This window comes from Salvelinus fontinalis, chromosome 15 (genome assembly GCF_029448725.1).
Source record: "Salvelinus fontinalis isolate EN_2023a chromosome 15, ASM2944872v1, whole genome shotgun sequence".
Taxonomy (NCBI): Eukaryota; Metazoa; Chordata; class Actinopteri; order Salmoniformes; family Salmonidae; genus Salvelinus; species Salvelinus fontinalis.
In genome coordinates, this window is record NC_074679.1 from 41,564,683 (window position 1) to 41,584,856 (window position 20,174).

General features: G+C 46.0%; 1 protein-coding gene across 1 annotated transcript in view; it reads left to right on the forward strand.

Moving 5' to 3' along the window:
• LOC129812122 (isthmin-2-like) overlaps positions 1-20,174 on the forward strand; it is a 57,346-nt gene that overhangs the window by 19,125 nt on the left and 18,047 nt on the right. The window contains exon 2 of the mRNA XM_055864050.1: positions 13,990-14,235. Coding sequence (XP_055720025.1) covers positions 13,990-14,235 — 246 coding nt within the window. The remainder of the gene's footprint in view (positions 1-13,989; positions 14,236-20,174) is intronic.

Genomic DNA, 20,174 nt, shown 5'->3' on the forward strand with positions numbered 1-20,174 from the left:
AGCAGAGCACTAGCGGTGGTTTGGTACCATGTCTCTCTAGAACACCGTTAGGTCAGCAGAGCACTAGCGGTGGTTTGGTACCATGTTTCTCTAGAACACCGTTAGGTCAGCAGAGCACTAGTGGTGGTTTGGTACCATGTCTCTCTAGAACACCGTTAGCTCAGCAGAGCACTAGCGGTGGTTTGGTACCATGTCTCTCTAGAACACCGTTAGCTCAGCAGAGCACTAGCGGTGGTTTGGTACCATGTCTCTCTAGAACACCGTTAGCTCAGCAGAGCACTAGCGGTGGTTTGGTACAATATCTCTCTAGAACACCGTTAGGTCAGCAGAGCACTAGCGGTGGTTTGGTACCATGTCTCTCTAGAACACCGTTAGCTCAGCAGAGCACTAGCGGTGGTTTGGTACCATGTCTCTCTAGAACACCGTTAGCTCAGCAGAGCACTAGCGGTGGTTTGGTACCATGTCTCTCTAGAACACCGTTAGCTCAGCAGAGCACTAGCGGTGGTTTGGTACCATGTCTCTCTAGAACACCGTTAGGTCAGCAGAGCACTAGCGGTGGTTTGGTACCATGTCTCTCTAGAACCCCGTTAGGTCAGCAGAGCACTAGCGGTGGTTTGGTACCATGTCTCTCTAGAACACCGTTAGGTCAGCAGAGCACTAGCGGTGGTTTGGTACCATGTCTCTCTAGAACACCGTTAGCTCAGCAGAGCACTAGGGGTGGTTTGGTACCATGTCTCTCTAGAACACTGTTAGCTCAGCAGAGCACTAGCGGTGGTTTGGTACCATGTCTCTCTAGAACACCGTTAGGTCAGCAGAGCACTAGCGGTGGTTTGGTACCATGTCTCTCTAGAACACCGTTAGGTCAGCAGAGCACTAGCGGTGGTTTGGTACCATGTCTCTCTAGAACACCGTTAGGTCAGCAGAGCACTAGCGGTGGTTTGGTACCATGTCTCTCTAGAACACCGTTAGGTCAGCAGAGCACTAGCGGTGGTTTGGTACCATGTCTCTCTAGAACACCGTTAGGTCAGCAGAGCACTAGCGGTGGTTTGGTACCATGTCTCTCTAGAACACCGTTAGGTCAGCAGAGCACTAGCGGTGGTTTGGTACCATGTCTCTCTAGAACACCGTTAGGTCAGCAGAGCACTAGCGGTGGTTTGGTACCATGTCTCTCTAGAACACCGTTAGGTCAGCAGAGCACTAGCGGTGGTTTGGTACCATGTCTCTCTAGAATACTGTTAGGTCAGCAGAGCACTAGCGGTGGTTTGGTACCATGTCTCTCTAGAACACCGTTAGGTCAGCAGAGCACTAGTGGTGGTTTGGTACCATGTCTCTCTAGAACACCGTTAGGTCAGCAGAGCACTAGCGGTGGTTTGGTACCATGTCTCTCTAGAACACCGTTAGGTCAGCAGAGCACTAGCGGTGGTTTGGTACCATGTCTCTCTAGAACACCGTTAGGTCAGCAGAGCACTAGTGGTGGTTTGGTACCATGTCTCTCTAGAACACCGTTAGCTCAGCAGAGCACTAGCGGTGGTTTGGTACCATGTCTCTCTAGAACACCGTTAGCTCAGCAGAGCACTAGCGGTGGTTTGGTACCATGTCTCTCTAGAACACCGTTAGCTCAGCAGAGCACTAGCGGTGGTTTGGTACCATGTCTCTCTAGAATACTGTTAGGTCAGCAGAGCACTAGCGGTGGTTTGGTACCATGTCTCTCTAGAATACTGTTAGGTCAGCAGAGCACTAGCGGTGGTTTGGTACCATGTCTCTCTAGAACACCGTTAGCTCAGCAGAGCACTAGCGGTGGTTTGGTACCATGTCTCTCCAGAACACCGTTAGGTCAGCAGAGCACTAGCGGTGGTTTGGTACCATGTCTCTCTAGAACCCCGTTCGGTCAGCAGAGCACTAGCGGTGGTTTGGTACCATGTCTCTCTAGAACACCGTTAGCTCAGCAGAGCACTAGCGGTGGTTTGGTACCATGTCTCTCTAGAACACCGTTAGGTCAGCAGAGCACTAGCGGTGGTTTGGTACCATGTCTCTCTAGAACACCGTTAGGTCAGCAGAGCACTAGCGGTGGTTTGGTACCATGTCTCTCTAGAATACTGTTAGGTCAGCAGAGCACTAGCGGTGGTTTGGTACCATGTCTCTCTAGAACACCGTTAGGTCAGCAGAGCACTAGCGGTGGTTTGGTACCATGTCTCTCTAGAACACTGTTAGGTCAGCAGAGCACTAGCGGTGGTTTGGTACCATGTCTCTCTAGAACACCGTTAGGTCAGCAGAGCACTAGCGGTGGTTTGGTACCATGTCTCTCTAGAACACCGTTAGCTCAGCAGAGCACTAGCGGTGGTTTGGTACAATATCTCTCTAGAACACCGTTAGGTCAGCAGAGCACTAGCGGTGGTTTGGTACCATGTCTCTCTAGAACACCGTTAGGTCAGCAGAGCACTAGCGGTGGTTTGGTACAATATCTCTCTAGAACACCGTTAGGTCAGCAGAGCACTAGCGGTGGTTTGGTACAATATCTCTCTAGAACACCGTTAGGTCAGCAGAGCACTAGCGGTGGTTTGGTACCATGTCTCTCTAGAACACCGTTAGCTCAGCAGAGCACTAGCGGTGGTTTGGTACAATATCTCTCTAGAACACTGTTAGGTCAGCAGAGCACTAGCGGTGGTTTGGTACCATGTCTCTCTAGAACACCGTTAGGTCAGCAGAGCACTAGCGGTGGTTTGGTACCATGTCTCTCTAGAACACCGTTAGGTCAGCAGAGCACTAGCGGTGGTTTGGTACCATGTCTCTCTAGAACACCGTTAGGTCAGCAGAGCACTAGGGTGGTTTGGTACCATGTCTCTCCAGAACACCGTTAGCTCAGCAGAGCACTAGCGGTGGTTTGGTACCATGTCTCTCTAGAACACCGTTAGCTCAGCAGAGCACTAGCGGTGGTTTGGTACCATGTCTCTCTAGAACACCGTTAGGTCAGCAGAGCACTAGTGGTGGTTTGGTACCATGTCTCTCTAGAACACCGTTAGGTCAGCAGAGCACTAGCGGTGGTTTGGTACAATATCTCTCTAGAACACCGTTAGGTCAGCAGAGCACTAGCGGTGGTTTGGTACCATGTCTCTCTAGAACACCGTTAGCTCAGCAGAGCACTAGCGGTGGTTTGGTACCATGTCTCTCTAGAACACCGTTAGCTCAGCAGAGCACTAGCGGTGGTTTGGTACAATATCTCTCTAGAACACCGTTAGCTCAGCAGAGCACTAGCGGTGGTTTGGTACCATGTCTCTCTAGAACACTGTTAGGTCAGCAGAGCACTAGCGGTGGTTTGGTACCATGTCTCTCTAGAACACCGTTAGCTCAGCAGAGCACTAGCGGTGGTTTGGTACCGTGTCTCTCTAGAACACCGTTAGCTCAGCAGAGCACTAGCGGTGGTTTGGTTCCATGTCTCTCTAGAACACCGTTAGCTCAGCAGAGCACTAGCGGTGGTTTGGTACCATGTCTCTCTAGAACACCGTTAGGTCAGCAGAGCACTAGCGGTGGTTTGGTACCATGTCTCTCTAGAACACCGTTAGGTCAGCAGAGCACTAGCGGTGGTTTGGTACCATGTCTCTCTAGAATACTGTTAGGTCAGCAGAGCACTAGCGGTGGTTTGGTACCATGTCTCTCTAGAACACCGTTAGGTCAGCAGAGCACTAGCGGTGGTTTGGTACCATGTCTCTCTAGAACACCGTTAGGTCAGCAGAGCACTAGCGGTGGTTTGGTACCATGTCTCTCTAGAACACCGTTAGGTCAGCAGAGCACTAGCGGTGGTTTGGTACAATATCTCTCTAGAACACCGTTAGGTCAGCAGAGCACTAGTGGTGGTTTGGTACCATATCTCTCTAGAACACTGTTAGGTCAGCAGAGCACTAGCGGTGGTTTGGTACAATATCTCTCTAGAACACCGTTAGGTCAGCAGAGCACTAGCGGTGGTTTGGTACCATGTCTCTCTAGAACCCCGTTAGGTCAGCAGAGCACTAGCGGTGGTTTGGTACCATGTCTCTCTAGAACACCGTTAGGTCAGCAGAGCACTAGCGGTGGTTTGGTACCATGTCTCTCTAGAACACCGTTAGCTCAGCAGAGCACTAGCGGTGGTTTGGTACCATGTCTCTCTAGAACACCGTTAGGTCAGCAGAGCACTAGTGGTGGTTTGGTACCATGTCTCTCTAGAACACTGTTAGGTCAGCAGAGCACTAGCGGTGGTTTGGTACCATGTCTCTCTAGAACACCGTTAGGTCAGCAGAGCACTAGCGGTGGTTTGGTACCATGTCTCTCTAGAACACCGTTAGCTCAGCAGAGCACTAGCGGTGGTTTGGTACCATGTCTCTCTAGAACACTGTTAGGTCAGTAGAGCACTAGCGGTGGTTTGGTACCATGTCTCTCTAGAACACCGTTAGCTCAGCAGAGCACTAGCGGTGGTTTGGTACCATGTCTCTCTAGAACACCGTTAGCTCAGCAGAGCACTAGCGGTGGTTTGGTACCATGTCTCTCTAGAACACCGTTAGGTCAGCAGAGCACTAGTGGTGGTTTGGTACCATGTCTCTCTAGAACACTGTTAGGTCAGCAGAGCACTAGCGGTGGTTTGGTACCATGTCTCTCTAGAACACCGTTAGGTCAGCAGAGCACTAGCGGTGGTTTGGTACCATGTCTCTCTAGAACACCGTTAGCTCAGCAGAGCACTAGCGGTGGTTTGGTACCATGTCTCTCTAGAACACCGTTAGGTCAGCAGAGCACTAGCGGTGGTTTGGTACCATGTCTCTCTAGAACACCGTTAGGTCAGCAGAGCACTAGCGGTGGTTTGGTACCATGTCTCTCTAGAACACCGTTAGGTCAGCAGAGCACTAGCGGTGGTTTGGTACCATGTCTCTCTAGAACACCGTTAGCTCAGCAGAGCACTAGCGGTGGTTTGGTAAAGTATCACTACATGTTATTGTCGTGCCGCTGCGGGTTTGTTTGGTAATTCAAGGTGTTATTTTTGGACTCTGGCTGCCTTTGTTACCCATCTTTCCAGAGCTACCCATAGCTACAGTGAGTGTCTGCAATGTGAATGCACAAAGACTGCTTTATTGAAGAGATAGGATAAAACACGTTTGGCTATGCTAGTGATACTATCGGGGAATGCCAACCAAATCAGATAGTTACACGCCGACGTGGTGCCAGAGAAGAAGAAGAAATAAGTCCGACAATGAGAGATTTCTCGGAGTTTCTGCCAGTTTCTGGGCAGGCGTCCAGCCGTAGATACACACACCCACACACACACACACACACACACACACACACACACACACACACACACACACACACACACACACACACACACACACACACACACACACACACACACACACACACACACACACACACACACACACACACACACACTGGCCTCCCTACCCCAGAGTGTGTCTCTGTTCTGGTGATTGTCTTCGTTGGTTTCCAGGGGATGTTTCTCCTGGCCAACTCTCCATGCCTCTTGTGGATCTCCAAGAATTCTCTGGTCGAGCTCCCACTCTCTCTCTCTCTCTCTCTCTCTCTCTCTGTTTTCTATGTGCGTCTGTGTTTGTGTGTTAGAGCAATGAATTCAGAGAGCCCTATCAATCCCCTGCGCTCTGTTCTCTCAACTCTTTCCCCCCGATTTACACTCAATCACTCAGAGAGAAATATATATATTTTTTATTATCCATGGAACAGGTTGCTTTGGTGACGTTGATGTTTATATGGAGGAGAGCTAGAAGAGTCACATCCCAATGGTTCTGTCGTGTGCAGTTGAGCAGGACCATTTTGTTTTGCCACTAACTGAAAGGTCCAGAGAGAGTGGAGGAAGTCATGAAGGGACCATCAGTCAAGTCATACATTATGGCTGCGTTTACACAGGCAACCCAATTCTGATCTTGTTGCCACTAATTGGCCTGTTTTGACAAAACTGATCAGATTTTTTGCCAATAAGGGCTGTCTGTGTAAACGTAGCGTATGTGACCTGTCATTATGTTATCAAGAGAGAAAGGAGTACAGGGGATAGACTACAGTGTAGCGTAGCCACTTGATAATGAGGTTTAATGAGGTTTAATGTATGGATCTGTAAAAAATCTCTTTTTTCGTCTTGTCTTCTCGACCCCCCCTCCCTGTGTCATGTATCTGGATGGAAGTTGTTAAGACTGGAATAACTTTCCTTTCATTGTATCGTGTGCCTGGTGAATCTAGACCCACTCATGCACCACTAATAGTTATTCTTCCTGGCACAGAACGTTGCGTTCTTGGTATCCTACTCCGTTCTTGACTCATTCCGAAGGCAGGCTCCTCTGTTATGACTACTGGGATACATTTGTTTTAACACCCAACCTCAGCTTAAGTAAAGCCCCAACCTGAACCTGTTCCATGAATGGCCTTCTCTGCTGCAGACCTCTGGTATTTGGTCGTGCTATAATCTAGCTGAAGGTTGGAAGTGGAATGCATGTATGGGTGGTTTGTGGAGGGGATTGGGGAGAGGACATCTGTTTTGCGTGCGGTAGAGACACAGCCGGAGATGTGAGTCAAGGCAGGGTACACATGATCAGTGGATAGAAGGCTTTGATCAGAGGCAACAAAAAAAAAAAGTTAGAAAAAAACAACGAATATACCTTGATTAGATAGGCTTGTGATATCTTATGTTTCACCGAGTTGTGGCTGAGCGACGACATGAATGACATACAAGCTGGCAGTTTATACACTGTAGCGGCAAAATAGTACAGCAGCCTCTGGTAAGAGGGGTGGTGGTGGTCTATGTATGTTTGTAAACAACAGTTGGTGCACGATATCTAAGGACGTTTCGAGGTTTTGCTCGCCTGAGGTAGAGTATCTCATGATAAGCTGTAGACCACACTATTTACCAGGAGAGTTTTCATCTATATTCTTCGTAGCTGTCTATTTACCACCACAAACCAATGCTGGCACTAAGACCGCACTCAATAAGCTGTATAAGGCCATAAGCAAACAGGAAAACGCTCATCCAGAGGCGGCGCTCCTAGTGGCCTGGGACTTTAATGCAGGGAAACTTAAATCCATTTTACCTAATTTCTACCAGCATGTTAAATGTGCAACCAGAGGGAAAAAAACTCTAGACCGCCTTTACTCCACACACAGAGACGCGTACAAAGCTCTCACTCGCCCTCCATTTGGCAAATTTGATCATAATTCTATCTGCCTGATTCCTGCTTACACGCAAAAACTAAAGCAGGAAGCACCAGTCACTCGGTCAATAAAAAAGTGGTCAGATGAAGCAGATGCTAAGCTATACGACTGTTTTGCTAGCACAGACTGTGATATGTTCCGGGATTCCTCCGATGAGATTGAGGAGCACACCACATCAGTCATTGGCTCCATCAATAAGTGCATCGATGACGTCGTTCCCACAGTGACTGTACGTACATACCCCAACCAGAAGCCGTGGATTACAGGCAACATCCACACTGAGCTAAAGGGTAGGGTGCCGCTTTCAAGGAGTGGGACTCTAACCCGGAAGCTTATAAAAAATCACGCTATGCCCTCAGACGAACCATCAAACAGGCAAAGCGTCAATACAGGACTAAGATCATTCTACACCCTTTCCGACGCTCGTCGGATGTGGCAGGGCTTGCAAACTGTTACAGACTACTAAGGACTATTACAGACTACACAACCGCGAGCTGCCCAGTGACACAAGCCTACCAGATTAGCAAATTACTTCTATGCTCGCTTCGAGGCAAGTAACACTGAAACATGCATGAGAGAATCAGCTGTTCCGGACGACTATGTGATCACGCTCTCCGTAGACAAAGTGAGTAAGACCTTTAAACAGGTCAACATTCACAAGGCCACAGAGCCAGATGGATTACGAGGACGTGTACTCCCGAGCATGCGCTGACCAACTGGCAAGTTTCTTCACTGACATTTTCAACCTCTCCCTGTCTGACTCTGTAATACCAACATGTTTCAAGCAGACCACAATAGTCCCTATGCCCAAGAACACTAAGATAACCTGCCTAAATGACTACAGACCTTAGCACTCACGTCTGTAGCCATGAAGTGCTTTGAAAGGCTGGTCATGGCTCACATCAACACCATTATCCCAGAAATCTTAGACCCACTCCAATTTGCGTACCGCCCCAATAGATCCACAGATGATGCAATCTTTATTGCACTCCACACTGCCCTTTCCCACCTAGACAAAAGGAACACCTATGTGAGAATGCTATTCATTGACTACAGCTCAGCGTTCAACATTGTAGTGCCCTCAACTGTCATCACTAAGCTAAGGACCGTGTGACTAAACAACACCCTCTGTAACTGGATCCTGGACTGCCTGACGGGCCGCCTCCAAGTGGTAAGGGTATGTAACAACACATCCTCCACGCTGATCCTCAACACGGGGGCCACTCAGGGGTGCGTGCTCAGCCCCCTTCTGTACTCCCTGTTCACTCATAACTGCTTGGCCAGTTACGACTCCAACACTATCATTATGTTTGCCAATTACACAACAGTGGTAGGACTGATCACCGACAACGATGAGACCGCCTATAGTGAGGAGGTCAGAGACCTGGTCGTGTGGTGCCAGGATAACATCTTCTCCCGCAACGTGATCAATACAAAAGAGATGATTGTGGACTACAGGAAAAGAAGGACCGAGTACGCCCCCATTCTCATCTATGGAGCTGTAGTGGAGGAGGTTGAGCGCTTCAAGTTCCTTGGTATCCACATCACCAACAAACTATCATGGTCCAAACACACCAAGACAGTCGTGAGGAGGGCACGACAAAGCCTATTCCCCCTCAGGAGACTGAAAAATTTATATATATACTTTAGATGTTCAAAAGGTTCTACAGCTGCACCATCCTGAGCATCCTGATGGTTGCATCACTGCCTGGTATGGCAACTGCTCGGCCTCCGACCGCAAGGCACTTCAGAGGGTAGTGTGTACGGCCCAGTACATCACTGGGGCCAAGCTTTCTGCCATCCAGGACCTCTATATCAGGTGGTGTCAGAGGAAGGCCCTAAGTATTGTCAAAGACTCCAGCCACCCTAGTCATAGACTGTTCTCTCTGCTACCGCACGTCAAGCAGTACCGGAACGCCAAGTCTAGGTCCAGAAGGCTTCTTAACAGCTTCTACCCCCAAGCCATAAGACTCCTGAACAGCTAATCAAATGGCTACCCAGACTATTTGCCTTGTCCCCCCTTTTATTCTGCTGCTACTCTCTGTTAATTATCTAGGTATAGTCACTTCAACTCTACCTACATGTACATAATACCTCAATTACTAACCTGTGTCCCCGCACATTAACTCTGTACCGGGACTTCCTGTGTATAGCCTCACTACTGTTATTTTACTGCTGCCATTTCATTATTTGTTACTTTTATTTATTTTATTTTCATTTTTTTCTTAAAACTGCGTTGTTCGTTAAGGGCTTGTAAGTAAGCAAATAAGATTTGATGTGATTAACCCGGATTCAATACATGTTAGGAACACATTTGGCAGCAATGACAGCTGTGCCTCTTCTTGGGTAAGTCTCTAAGAACTTTGCAAGCCTTGCCATAGATTTTCAAGCAGTGGCAGATGTGATTTTCAAGCACAACTCAGTGACGTGTTGGAACATAAGGCTTTTTTATTGAGGCCAAAAAGTGTATTCCTTTGCTGTGCTTTTTTGCAGTATTACTTTAGTGCCTTGTTGCATACAGGATACATGTTTTGCAATATTCGATATATTTGTATTCTTCTTTTCACTCTCTCATTTAGGTCATTACAATGTTGTCGATCCATCCTCAGTTTTCTCCCATCACAGCCATTGAACTCCGTAGCTGTTTTAAAATGTCCTCAGGGTGACATGTCTGAGCAGTTTCATTCCAGTCCTGCAGCTCAGGTCAGGACTAGAATGTATCATCTATCTGTATCTTTAATGTGTCTGGGTGGTTTAATACATCATCCACAGCATAATTATTAACTTGACAATGCTCAAATAGATATTCAATGTCTGATTTGTTTTTGTTACCCATCTACCATTCTCTGCCCTTTTTATGAGGCTTCCGAAAAGCTCCCAGGTCTTTGTAATTGAATCTGTGCTTGAAATGCAATGCTTGACTGAGGGACTTTGCGATATGTACTGGGGACAGAGGACGGGGTAGTCATTCAAAAATGTCAACCCCTATTATTTCACACAGAGTGCATGTAAATTATTATTGGATTTGTTATTTTACGACACATTTTACTCCTGAACGTATTAAAGATTGCCTAATCAAAGGGGGTGAATACTTATGCAACAACTATATTTTAGTTAGTTATTTTTTAAATGTACTATAATTGTTATTCATTGGTAAAAATGTGTTGATTTTATTTTGTGTAGATGAATGACAACAACAAAAATCACAATTAAATCTATTTCAAAACCCCTTTGTAATGCAACAAAATGTGAAGAAATCCAAGAAGGGCGAATACTTCTGATACCCACTGTATATCCATAAGAACAGTACTGTGTGATATCCTACTATGCAGAAAGACGGTGATGGGTTAGACAGACAGACAGACAGACAGACAGACAGACAGACAGACAGACAGACAGACAGACAGACAGTGATGGGTTAGACAGACAGACAGACAGACAGACAGACAGACAGACAGACAGGCAGACAGGCAGACAGTGATGGGTTAGACAGACAGACAGACAGACAGACAGTGATGGGTTAGACAGACGGACAAAGCACAGTCAGTGTCAAGTGACTCAGCTGGGTTTGATGTTGTTGACTCAAGAGGCCTCTCTCTCTCTTGGTCCAGACTCACGGACTACATACTAAAGTGAACCAGATGATGGAGATTTGTGTGTGTGTGTGTGTGCGTGCACACGTCCGTGCATGTGTGTATTTGTACGGATGTGAGTGATTTTCTACCTGCTTGTACCATCCCAGGCTTCACTCCAAACCTCTATCCCTGTATACGGTATTACTGCTAACGCCAACCAGCTTTGATGTAGACTGACTGACTATTCTCTTCTTTGTAAAGAAGAGACCTACATACCTTGTAGAGTAAAACAGCTTTGACTTGAGTTGTGGTGTATGTTCTTTGATTGACAAAAAATAATACATACTGTATAAACAGTACATACATTTTAAACATGTGACAGCACAATAAAGTCAGGTACTTATTTCCATTTTATTTATTTAACTAGGCAAGTCAGTTAAGAACACATTCTTATTTACAAAGACAGCCTACCTCAACACTGGGAAAATTGTGCATCGCCCTATTGGACACCCAATCACGGCCAGTTGTGATACAGCCTGGAAGCGAACCAGAGTCTGTAGTGACACCTCTAGCACTGAAATGCAGTGCTTTAGACCACTGCGCCACTCGGGAGCCCATTGTGGTCATTAAAGTGCGTGGTGCAGAAACATCCATACTGTTAAGTGTTTTGTTTTGCTTTGTCTCAGAGTTTATTTTCTATGGAAATGAATCCTTCAGAAATAACCTGCTCCCAGGCAGGCTAACGCCATTTATCCTGAATGAACTGTCTGAGCCGGGAGTTGAGGAACAATGAAATCAGATTTCCTCCCTCATAAAGAGTGCGTCGTCATTCCCCTTCCTTTTGAGGACGCCTGATTAAATATTTTATTAACCAAATGTTTTTTTGTGTGTTAAAAATAGTCATGTTAAAATACCTACCACATTACACATTTAGCAATGACAGAATGCATTTAAAACTTCACATAAAGTAAAACTTGTGTATAAAATGTCTTAATACAATTACTTTATCGAAAGAAGTGGGAAAAAAGGTGCTTGTGCATTGATAGGCACACCAAAGCACAACAAAGACGACATTAATGAAACGTAATAACATGACGACAGCACTTGTGAAAGCCTATTTGACACAATAGCTTGCTGAAATGGCAAGATAACTTTTTTTTCATTTTGATTTGGACATAAATGAAAATGGGGCACTGACTCGCCCATGGATTGATGTTTCAGCATTGTTTCAATAAAGAGTTCAGGGTTCGACTAGCCATGTGCAACATACACCCACAGTTACAAGCCTCCTAGAATTACTGCCAGGTGGACAAGTGATATCAAATCAAAATCAAATCAAACTTTATTTCTCACATGGTCCGAATACAACAAGTGTAGACCTTACCGTGAAATGCTTACTTACAAGCCCTTAACAAACATTGCAGTTCAAGAAAATATTGACCAAATAAACTAATGTAAAAATTATAAAAAGTAACACAATAAAATAACAATAACGAGGCTACATACAAGTTAGTGTGCGAGGGTACAGGCTAATTGAGGTAATTTGTACATGTAGGTAGGGGTGACGTGATTATGCATAGATAATAAACAGCGAGTAGCAGCAGTGTACAAAACAAATGGGGGGTCAATGTAATAGTCCGGTGGCCATTTGATTAATTGCTCAGTAGTCTTATGGCTTGGGGGTAGAAGCTGCTAAGGAGCCTTTTGGTCCTAGACTTGGTGCTCCGGTACTGCTTGCCATGCGGTTGCAGAGAAAACAGTCTATGACTTGGGTGACTGGAGTCTCTAACAATTTTATGGGCTTTCCTCTGACACCACCTATTATATAGGTCCTGGATGGCAGGAAGCTTGGACCTAGTGTTGTACTGGGCCGTACGCACTACCCTCTGTAGCGCCTTATGGTCAGATGCCGAGAAGTTGCCATACCAGGCGGTGATGCAACCAGTCAGGATGTTTTCGATGGTGCAGCTGTATAACTTTTTGAGGATCTGGGGACCCATGCCAAATCTTTTCAGTCTCCTGAGGGGGAACATGTTTTGTCGTGCCCTCTTCACGACTGTCTTGGTGGGTTTGGACCATGATAGTTCGTTGGTGGTGTGGACACCAAGGAACTTGAAACTCTCGACCCGCTCCACTACAGCCCGTCAATGGGGGCCTGTTTGGCCCACCTTTTCAGCTCCTTTGTCTTGCTCACATTGAGGGAGAGGTTGTTATCCTGGCACCACACTGCCAGTTCTCTGACCTCCCTATAGGCTGTCACATCGTTGTCGGTGATCAGGCCTACCACTGTTGTATCATCAGCAAACTTAATAATGGTGTTGGAGTCGTGTTTGGCCATGCAGTTGTGGGTGAACAGGGAGTACAGGATGGGACTAAGTACATACACCTGAGGGGCCCCAGTGTTGAGGATCAGCGTGGCAGACAAGTTATTGCCTACCCTTACCACATGGGGGTGGCCCGTCAGGAAGTCCAGGATCCAGTTGCAGAGGGAGGTATTTAGTCCCAGGGTCCTTAGCTTAATGATGAGCTTCATGGGCACTATGGTGTTGAACTCTGAGCTGTAGTCAATGAACAGCATTCTCACATAGGTGTTCCTTTTGTCTAGGTGGGAAAGGGCAGTGTGGAGTATGATTGAGATTGCGTCATCTGTGCATCTGTTGGGGCGGTATGCGAATTGGAGTGGGTCTAGGGTATCCGGGAGGATGCTGTTGATGTGGGCCATGACCATCGTAGTATGGATGAAGCCTGAGCTGGAATGTGAAGCTAACTGAAGCTGGCTAGCATTAGAAAAGCCTGAGTTGATCTAGCTTACTTCATAGTATACCCCTCCGGTTAGGTCATGATGATGTCAAATTGAATTAGCTAATTTGTTGTTATCTTCATTCAGTCAGTCTTCAGTATGTTCATTCAGTCTTATCTAACTACGTGTGGAATATTCTGTAATGCCACAGAAATGTCATCTTGTATCAACATTGATAGGACTATTGTCTCTGAACATTTCACAACATTAGAAAAACATTCTGAGAAAATGTTCTGATCCAAAATATGGTGTTGCAACAATAGGACAAAGCTGGTGCGTGGGCCTGCGTCAGGACTCTTGTTAAAGAGATACCTACTCTCAGTGATCATCTCAATGGATTATCTGTCATCTACTATCAACCTGTATGAGGTGATGCATGAAAAAATGAAATCATTGATCATTTATCTCTTTTTTCTTTAGGCGATATCTCAGGCTAGCCCGGGTGGCGATGTGGGTGAGACTCTGGAGGACCTCCAGCAGCAGAATCAGCTCCAGAGCCTGGCATCATCCAACCCATCCTCCCAGAGACCCCGACGCCGGGGCTGGTCCCAGGGGGTTCTGCCCAAACCAGAACCAGAGGAGGACACAGAACCCTTCATCCTGGACCTCAGGAACTTCCCTGAGCTGGCCAACGCAGACCTGGGATCTCACAACCCTAATATACAGGTAGGTTTTCACAACCCTAATGAATAGGTAGGTTTACACAACCCTAACATACAGGTAGGGTTGTGCAGGTAGCCTAGTGGTTAGAGTGTTGGGCCTGTAATCAAAATTTTGCTGGTCAAGTCCCTGAGCCGACTAGGTAAAAGATGTGCTATTCAACAAGCCACTTAACCCTAATTTCTCCTTTCAGTCTCTTTGGATAAGAGTGTCTCCTTAATGGCGTACGTGTGAAGGTTTACACAACCCTAATGTAGAGGTAGGAGAGGACACATAATTAAATATTACACTATGTATTATATAGTACACTACATGTCCAAATGTATGTGGACACCTGCTCGTCAAACATCTATTTTTAAAATCATGGGCATTAATATGAAGTTGGTCCCCCCTTTGCTGCTATAACAGCCTCCACTCTTCTGGGATGGCCTTCCACTAAATGTTGGAACATTGCTGCGGGGACTTGCTTCCATTCAGCCACAAGAGCATTAGTGAGGATGGGCACCGATGTTGAGCGATTAGGCCTGACTCACAGTTGGCGTTCCAATTCATCCCAAAGGTGTTTGATGGGTTTGAGGTCAGGGCTCTGAGCAGGCCAGTCAAGTTCTTCCACACCGATCTCGACAAAACATTTCAGTATGGACCTTGCTTTGTGCACATGGGCATTGTCATGCTGAAAGCGGAAAGGGCCTTCCCCAAACTGTTGCCAAAAAGTTGGAGGCATAGAATCGTCTAGAATGCCATTCCATGCTGTGGCGTTAAGATTTCCCTTCACAGGAACTAAGGGGCCTAGCCAAAACCATGAAAAACATCCCCAGACAATTATTCCTCCTCCACCTAACTGCTCCGGAGTCCAATGGCGTCAAGCTTTATAACACTCCGGCCAACGCTTGGCATTGCGCATGGTGATCTTAGGCTTGTGTGCGGGTGCTCGGCTATGGAAACCCATTTCATGAAGCTCCCAACGAACAGTTATTGTGCTGATGTTGCTTCCAGAGGCAGTTTGGAACTCGGTAGAGAGTGTTGCAACCGAGGACAGATGATTTTTACGCGCTACGTGCCTCAGCGGTCCTGTTCTGTGAGCTTGTGTGGCTTGTGTGGCCTACCACATCGCGGCTGAGCCGTTGGTTCTCCTAGACGATTCCACATCACAATAACAGCACTTACAGTTGACCGGGGAAGCTCTAGCAGGGCAGAATTTTTACAAACTGACTTGTTGGAAAGGTGGCATCCTATGACGGTGTCACATTGAGTCACTGAGCTCTTCAGGAAGGCCATTCTACTGCCAATGTTTGTCTATGGAGATTGCATGACTGTGTGCTCAATTTTATACACTCAATTTGTCAACAATGGGTGTGGCTGAATAGCCGAATCCACTACGTTGAAGGGGTGTCCACATACTTTTGTATATATAGTGTATCTCTGGAGCTCTTTTGTTCAGTACATTAGAATGTATCACACATGTTATGGTTGTATGGGCTCGGTAGAGTTTCCAGTATTGCTTACATCCATCCAACGTTCCTTTCAGATCTACCAGTAGTGTTTTCAGGTCTACTGTTAGTGTAGAGTGAAGAATTTAAGAAGAGGAAGCTATTGAAGAGCATTGGGATGACGTCTGTATCTTTATATTCATGATAAATCGAAAGGAAGCGTATTGTAATAATGTTACTATCTTACCGTTGTCTCAATGACCCCAAAGCTTTATAGTACCCTATCGCTCTGGCGTAGGGAACGACAACTGTCACAGCAAAGATGTCAGGATGTTTTTAATGATACTCTGTACAGGATTACCATAAGCCTAACACACACACGCACACACACACATTGACAGCTAATTTATTCAGCGACAACCTTTTGCACCTGATTTCGCAATCCAGCTTCTCTGTATAACGTGTATCTATATATATATCTGTATAATAACAAGCCAAAGCCTAGTTGACAGCTAATTCTCACAGGGGCATAACGACTTAAGGTTAACAGAAAACGACTAAGGTACCCGATTGCTGGATTGAGTGCTTCCAGTAAATGTTAGCTGATGGGTAACAACGAATGGTTGGGAAAAGTGTTGATAGTATCAAACCGTGCCTGCCCTGGAGCCAACTAGCAGAACGTAGCTCATCAAATGATTGTATCAAAGGGAAGGTACACTCTTAGAAAAAAAGGGTTCCCAAAGGGTTCTTTGGCTGTCCCCATAGGAGAACCCTTTTTGTTTCCAGGTAGAATTTATTTTGGGTTCCAGTTTTAACTTTTTTGGGTTCCATGTAGAACCCTCTTTGGAAAGGGTTATACATGGAACTCAAAAGGGTTCTTCAGAGGGTTCTCCTATGGGCACAGCTGAAGAACCATTTTAGGTTCTAGATAGCGCCTTTTTTTCTAAGATTGTACCATGTTTTGATCCAGCATGAAAAACACTTAATAACTCATGTTCTTCTTAACCGAGTAAGTTAAGAAGGAAACAGTTACTGAAGGGGGCAAGGAAGTTACTTTCTTTAAAGTGAGCTGAATCCTAACTAGACACCCATTCACAGAACTCAGTCATCTGTGTACATCATGCATTGATGTCTATGAGGATTTGCACAAAATTCAAGTTCCCTAGTTAGGCCTGGGTAAAAGCCAGTATTTAATAGGGTTAGAGACCGTATTCCTCTAGTGGCGTTTCATATCTGATCGCTGCTACTGTACCAAGCACACTGTGAACCACTGGCCAACAGTAGAGTTTACAAGGCTCTCTGTTTTCCTTGCATTTCATTAAGTTGATCATTTATCCCTTGCATTTTTTCCCCCTTGCTATTATTGTAAGACGCTGCAGGGACTACAGAATAAGACGGGAGTTTGCTCTAAAGCTTATTGTATCACCCCAACACACATGTGAGTGCACACACACGCAGGCACACACACGCATGTACACACAGACACACACACACACACATACACTGACTCCCCCTCCCATCTTTCTTCACAGCTGTTTTGAGTCGTAGCGGCCTCTTAAATTTCTCCATGCGAGACCTTTTACAGTGGGGTGCTTCAAGTCTGCCACGATGCTCGAACATCTGCATGGGGTTTAGGGGGAGAGCAGAGAAAACAGCCAAATCTAAGGGGTGAGAGGTCACCGCATTATTTTATTATTTTAACAAGCACCTTTTAACGTGCTCTCCAAGCGCAGCAGATCTTGATTATCTCAAAAGTGCTTTTTTTTATACAGAAGTATGAAAGAAAGAAAAAAACGTTCATTTTATTTTTAGTGTTATTGCAGAGGGTTTATGTGTGCAAGTGGATTTGAAAGGAAATTAAGTTAGACTTTGGGGGAAAACTGACACAAGAGAAGCCCAGGTATCCAGAAATTGAAAGCGCCTCGTTATTATAACAAGGAAAATGTGTTCTTGATCCAAGTGGGATTGGGCCATCCTTTAGTCTATAGGAACCAGACAAAGCTATTTGGTTTTATAAGTCTTTCTTTGGGAGCCAGCCGCTAATATCCTTGGTTGCTTTAGTGGGCTTTTTACCTTGTTATCACGTCGGCTGGAATTCATTGGTTTTGACTGTGGAGGGTCATAGCGTGACGAACTGAGTGAACCGTACCAGACTGTACTGGCACACTATGGGGAATAGAATACAACAATAGAGTAGATTTGAATAGAACCAAATAGAACCAAAATGCATCCGATATATGAATAATGGTGTTTGAAATATTTTTGTCTTCCAATACACATGCGCACAAACACTCGTCCCTCTTCCTATCACCGTTGACAAGTTACCAACATTCTGCATAGTACAATCTCCTGATTGACAATGCACAGGAACTATTTTTACCGGAGTGGCGTAGTTCCCTATGGTTTGTCTGGGGCATTAATACTGGAAGTGCCTGTCCTTCAGATCCACGGTTATGTATGAGTCACAGCCTATAATGGGTCATAGTTAGGCCTAATACACTTCCTCCACTTACCGCTCAGACAGGCGGGAGGAAATAGAGCTCAGCTTCAATATGCAACGGTCTTATACAGTGCAGTACACTACAGTCCAACTTCACCCTGCTGACAACTGGCAAGAGCCATACAGTGGGCTGGCTATGTCCTCTCTTTGCCCCTTGGAATCATGCAGGCCTGTAATGACGCCACAGTGGGTCACGTCCTCCTACTTCGCGGATTGGTTTTTAAATCAAGCATTGTCATGTTTTGATATATGAATCTTCCTTGACTTGTTGGTCTATTGACAATTATTGTCAGCAGAGAGAGAGAGGTAGAGACAGAGCGGGAAAGAGAGAGAATGAGATGATGCTAAGGGTCTGAGGCATAAGACTAGTAGCCATGACTCACCATCCTAATCTGTGTCTTTAGCCAGTGGGTTGTCTTTATAAACAGTTGTAGCAGCCATCAGATGGTAACTACTAGCAGAAGCATAAACAACCGTGCCTTTGTCTGGACCTGCAGGCTCGTGGCAGTCTATCAGTCTATCCCCTATCCCTCTATCTTGCTCCCTCCATCTCTAGCTAACCCTCCCTCTCCACCACCACACACCCTTATCCCGCACCTCACTCCTTCTATCCCTCCCCTACTTCACCTCGCTTCTCTATCCCGCTTTCTCCATATACACCTCCCTTTACAACCCCACTCTAAGTATCTCTCCCGCCATTCCCTTTTCACTCTTCCACTCTGTTCTCTGCCTCCCTCCGTCACATACTACCTCAAGCACCTTCCTTTCCTTCTCCCCTCATCACACATGCCTGGACACACTGTCTCCAAACCTGCCTACACACCCGCTTCCCTCAGTACCCTGGTTGGTTCATCCCAAGAATCCAGTGGGTTCAGATAGGACATCAGACTGGCACCAAGACAACAGGGCTGGGACGGAACGGACCATGTTGTTAGACGGGGGTGGAAGGGGATTGTTTATTTTTCTTTCCAATGTTGCACGTCTGCGGCTGAGCCTGATGCTGTAAATGTTAGGTTGTTTTACAGTAGAAGCAGTAATGTTAGTATATAGAATGGTAATGGGCAGTGGTAGAGCAAGGAGTAGCCTGACTATGGAAACATTTACATTTCAGCAGACGCTCTTATCCAGAGCGACTTAGAGTAGTGAGGGGATACGTTTCATGCTGGTCCCCAGCGGGAATCAAACCCACAACCCTGGTGTTGCAAGTACCATGCTCTTCCAACTGAGCTACAGGAGAGTGCCTCTGGTCTCTGGTTGTTATTGCTGGTATAACTAGGACCCAGAGTTTTTCCCGGTGAGGTCATGTCAGGAAAAACACCTGGTCCTAGTCATATTTTCACCAGGAAGTACATATCACATACAGTACTGGAAGGGTTGTTTCCTTATCCCCGTAGTTTCTTTAACCTCTGTTGCATTCCCTTCCTACCGTTACTAGCCTGCCTTCGATTGCTGTGACTACAGTTACAGAAGCAGTTTTGTGGCCAGCGTATGTGTTGTCAGTATTACTCGACAGTCATGGCTGTTTTACCATCATCTGGGAAAGTACTGTGTGTTCAATAATTGCTGGCCATCAACCGCACCAGAGTCTGTGACACCCTGGCTGCGACCCAAATTGCACCCTACACCCTATATAGTGCATTACTATCAGTCCTGGTCAAAAGTAGTGCATTATATAGGGAATAGTCTGCCATTTGGGATACAGAATGTAAGACTCCATAAGATTACACAAGCAATTGTGTTGAATGTTACTCTTGGCAACAGCTTCGGTCCAGAGGCAATTTACTCTGTGATTTTGTTGCAATTTGCTGAGGATAATTGTGAAGTGTGAAATCACACCCTCAATTCCCAGTTGTAGAAAGGTTAACTTTTTATAAAGGTTTCACATTATTCAGTTGTGGATTACACAGAATGCAATATTCTATACATGAAAGGAGGACTGGAGACCTGGGAAAGATTGTGCTACTCGTATTATCACTTGAATTAGTATTTAATTAGTACACACATGTTGAGAAGGG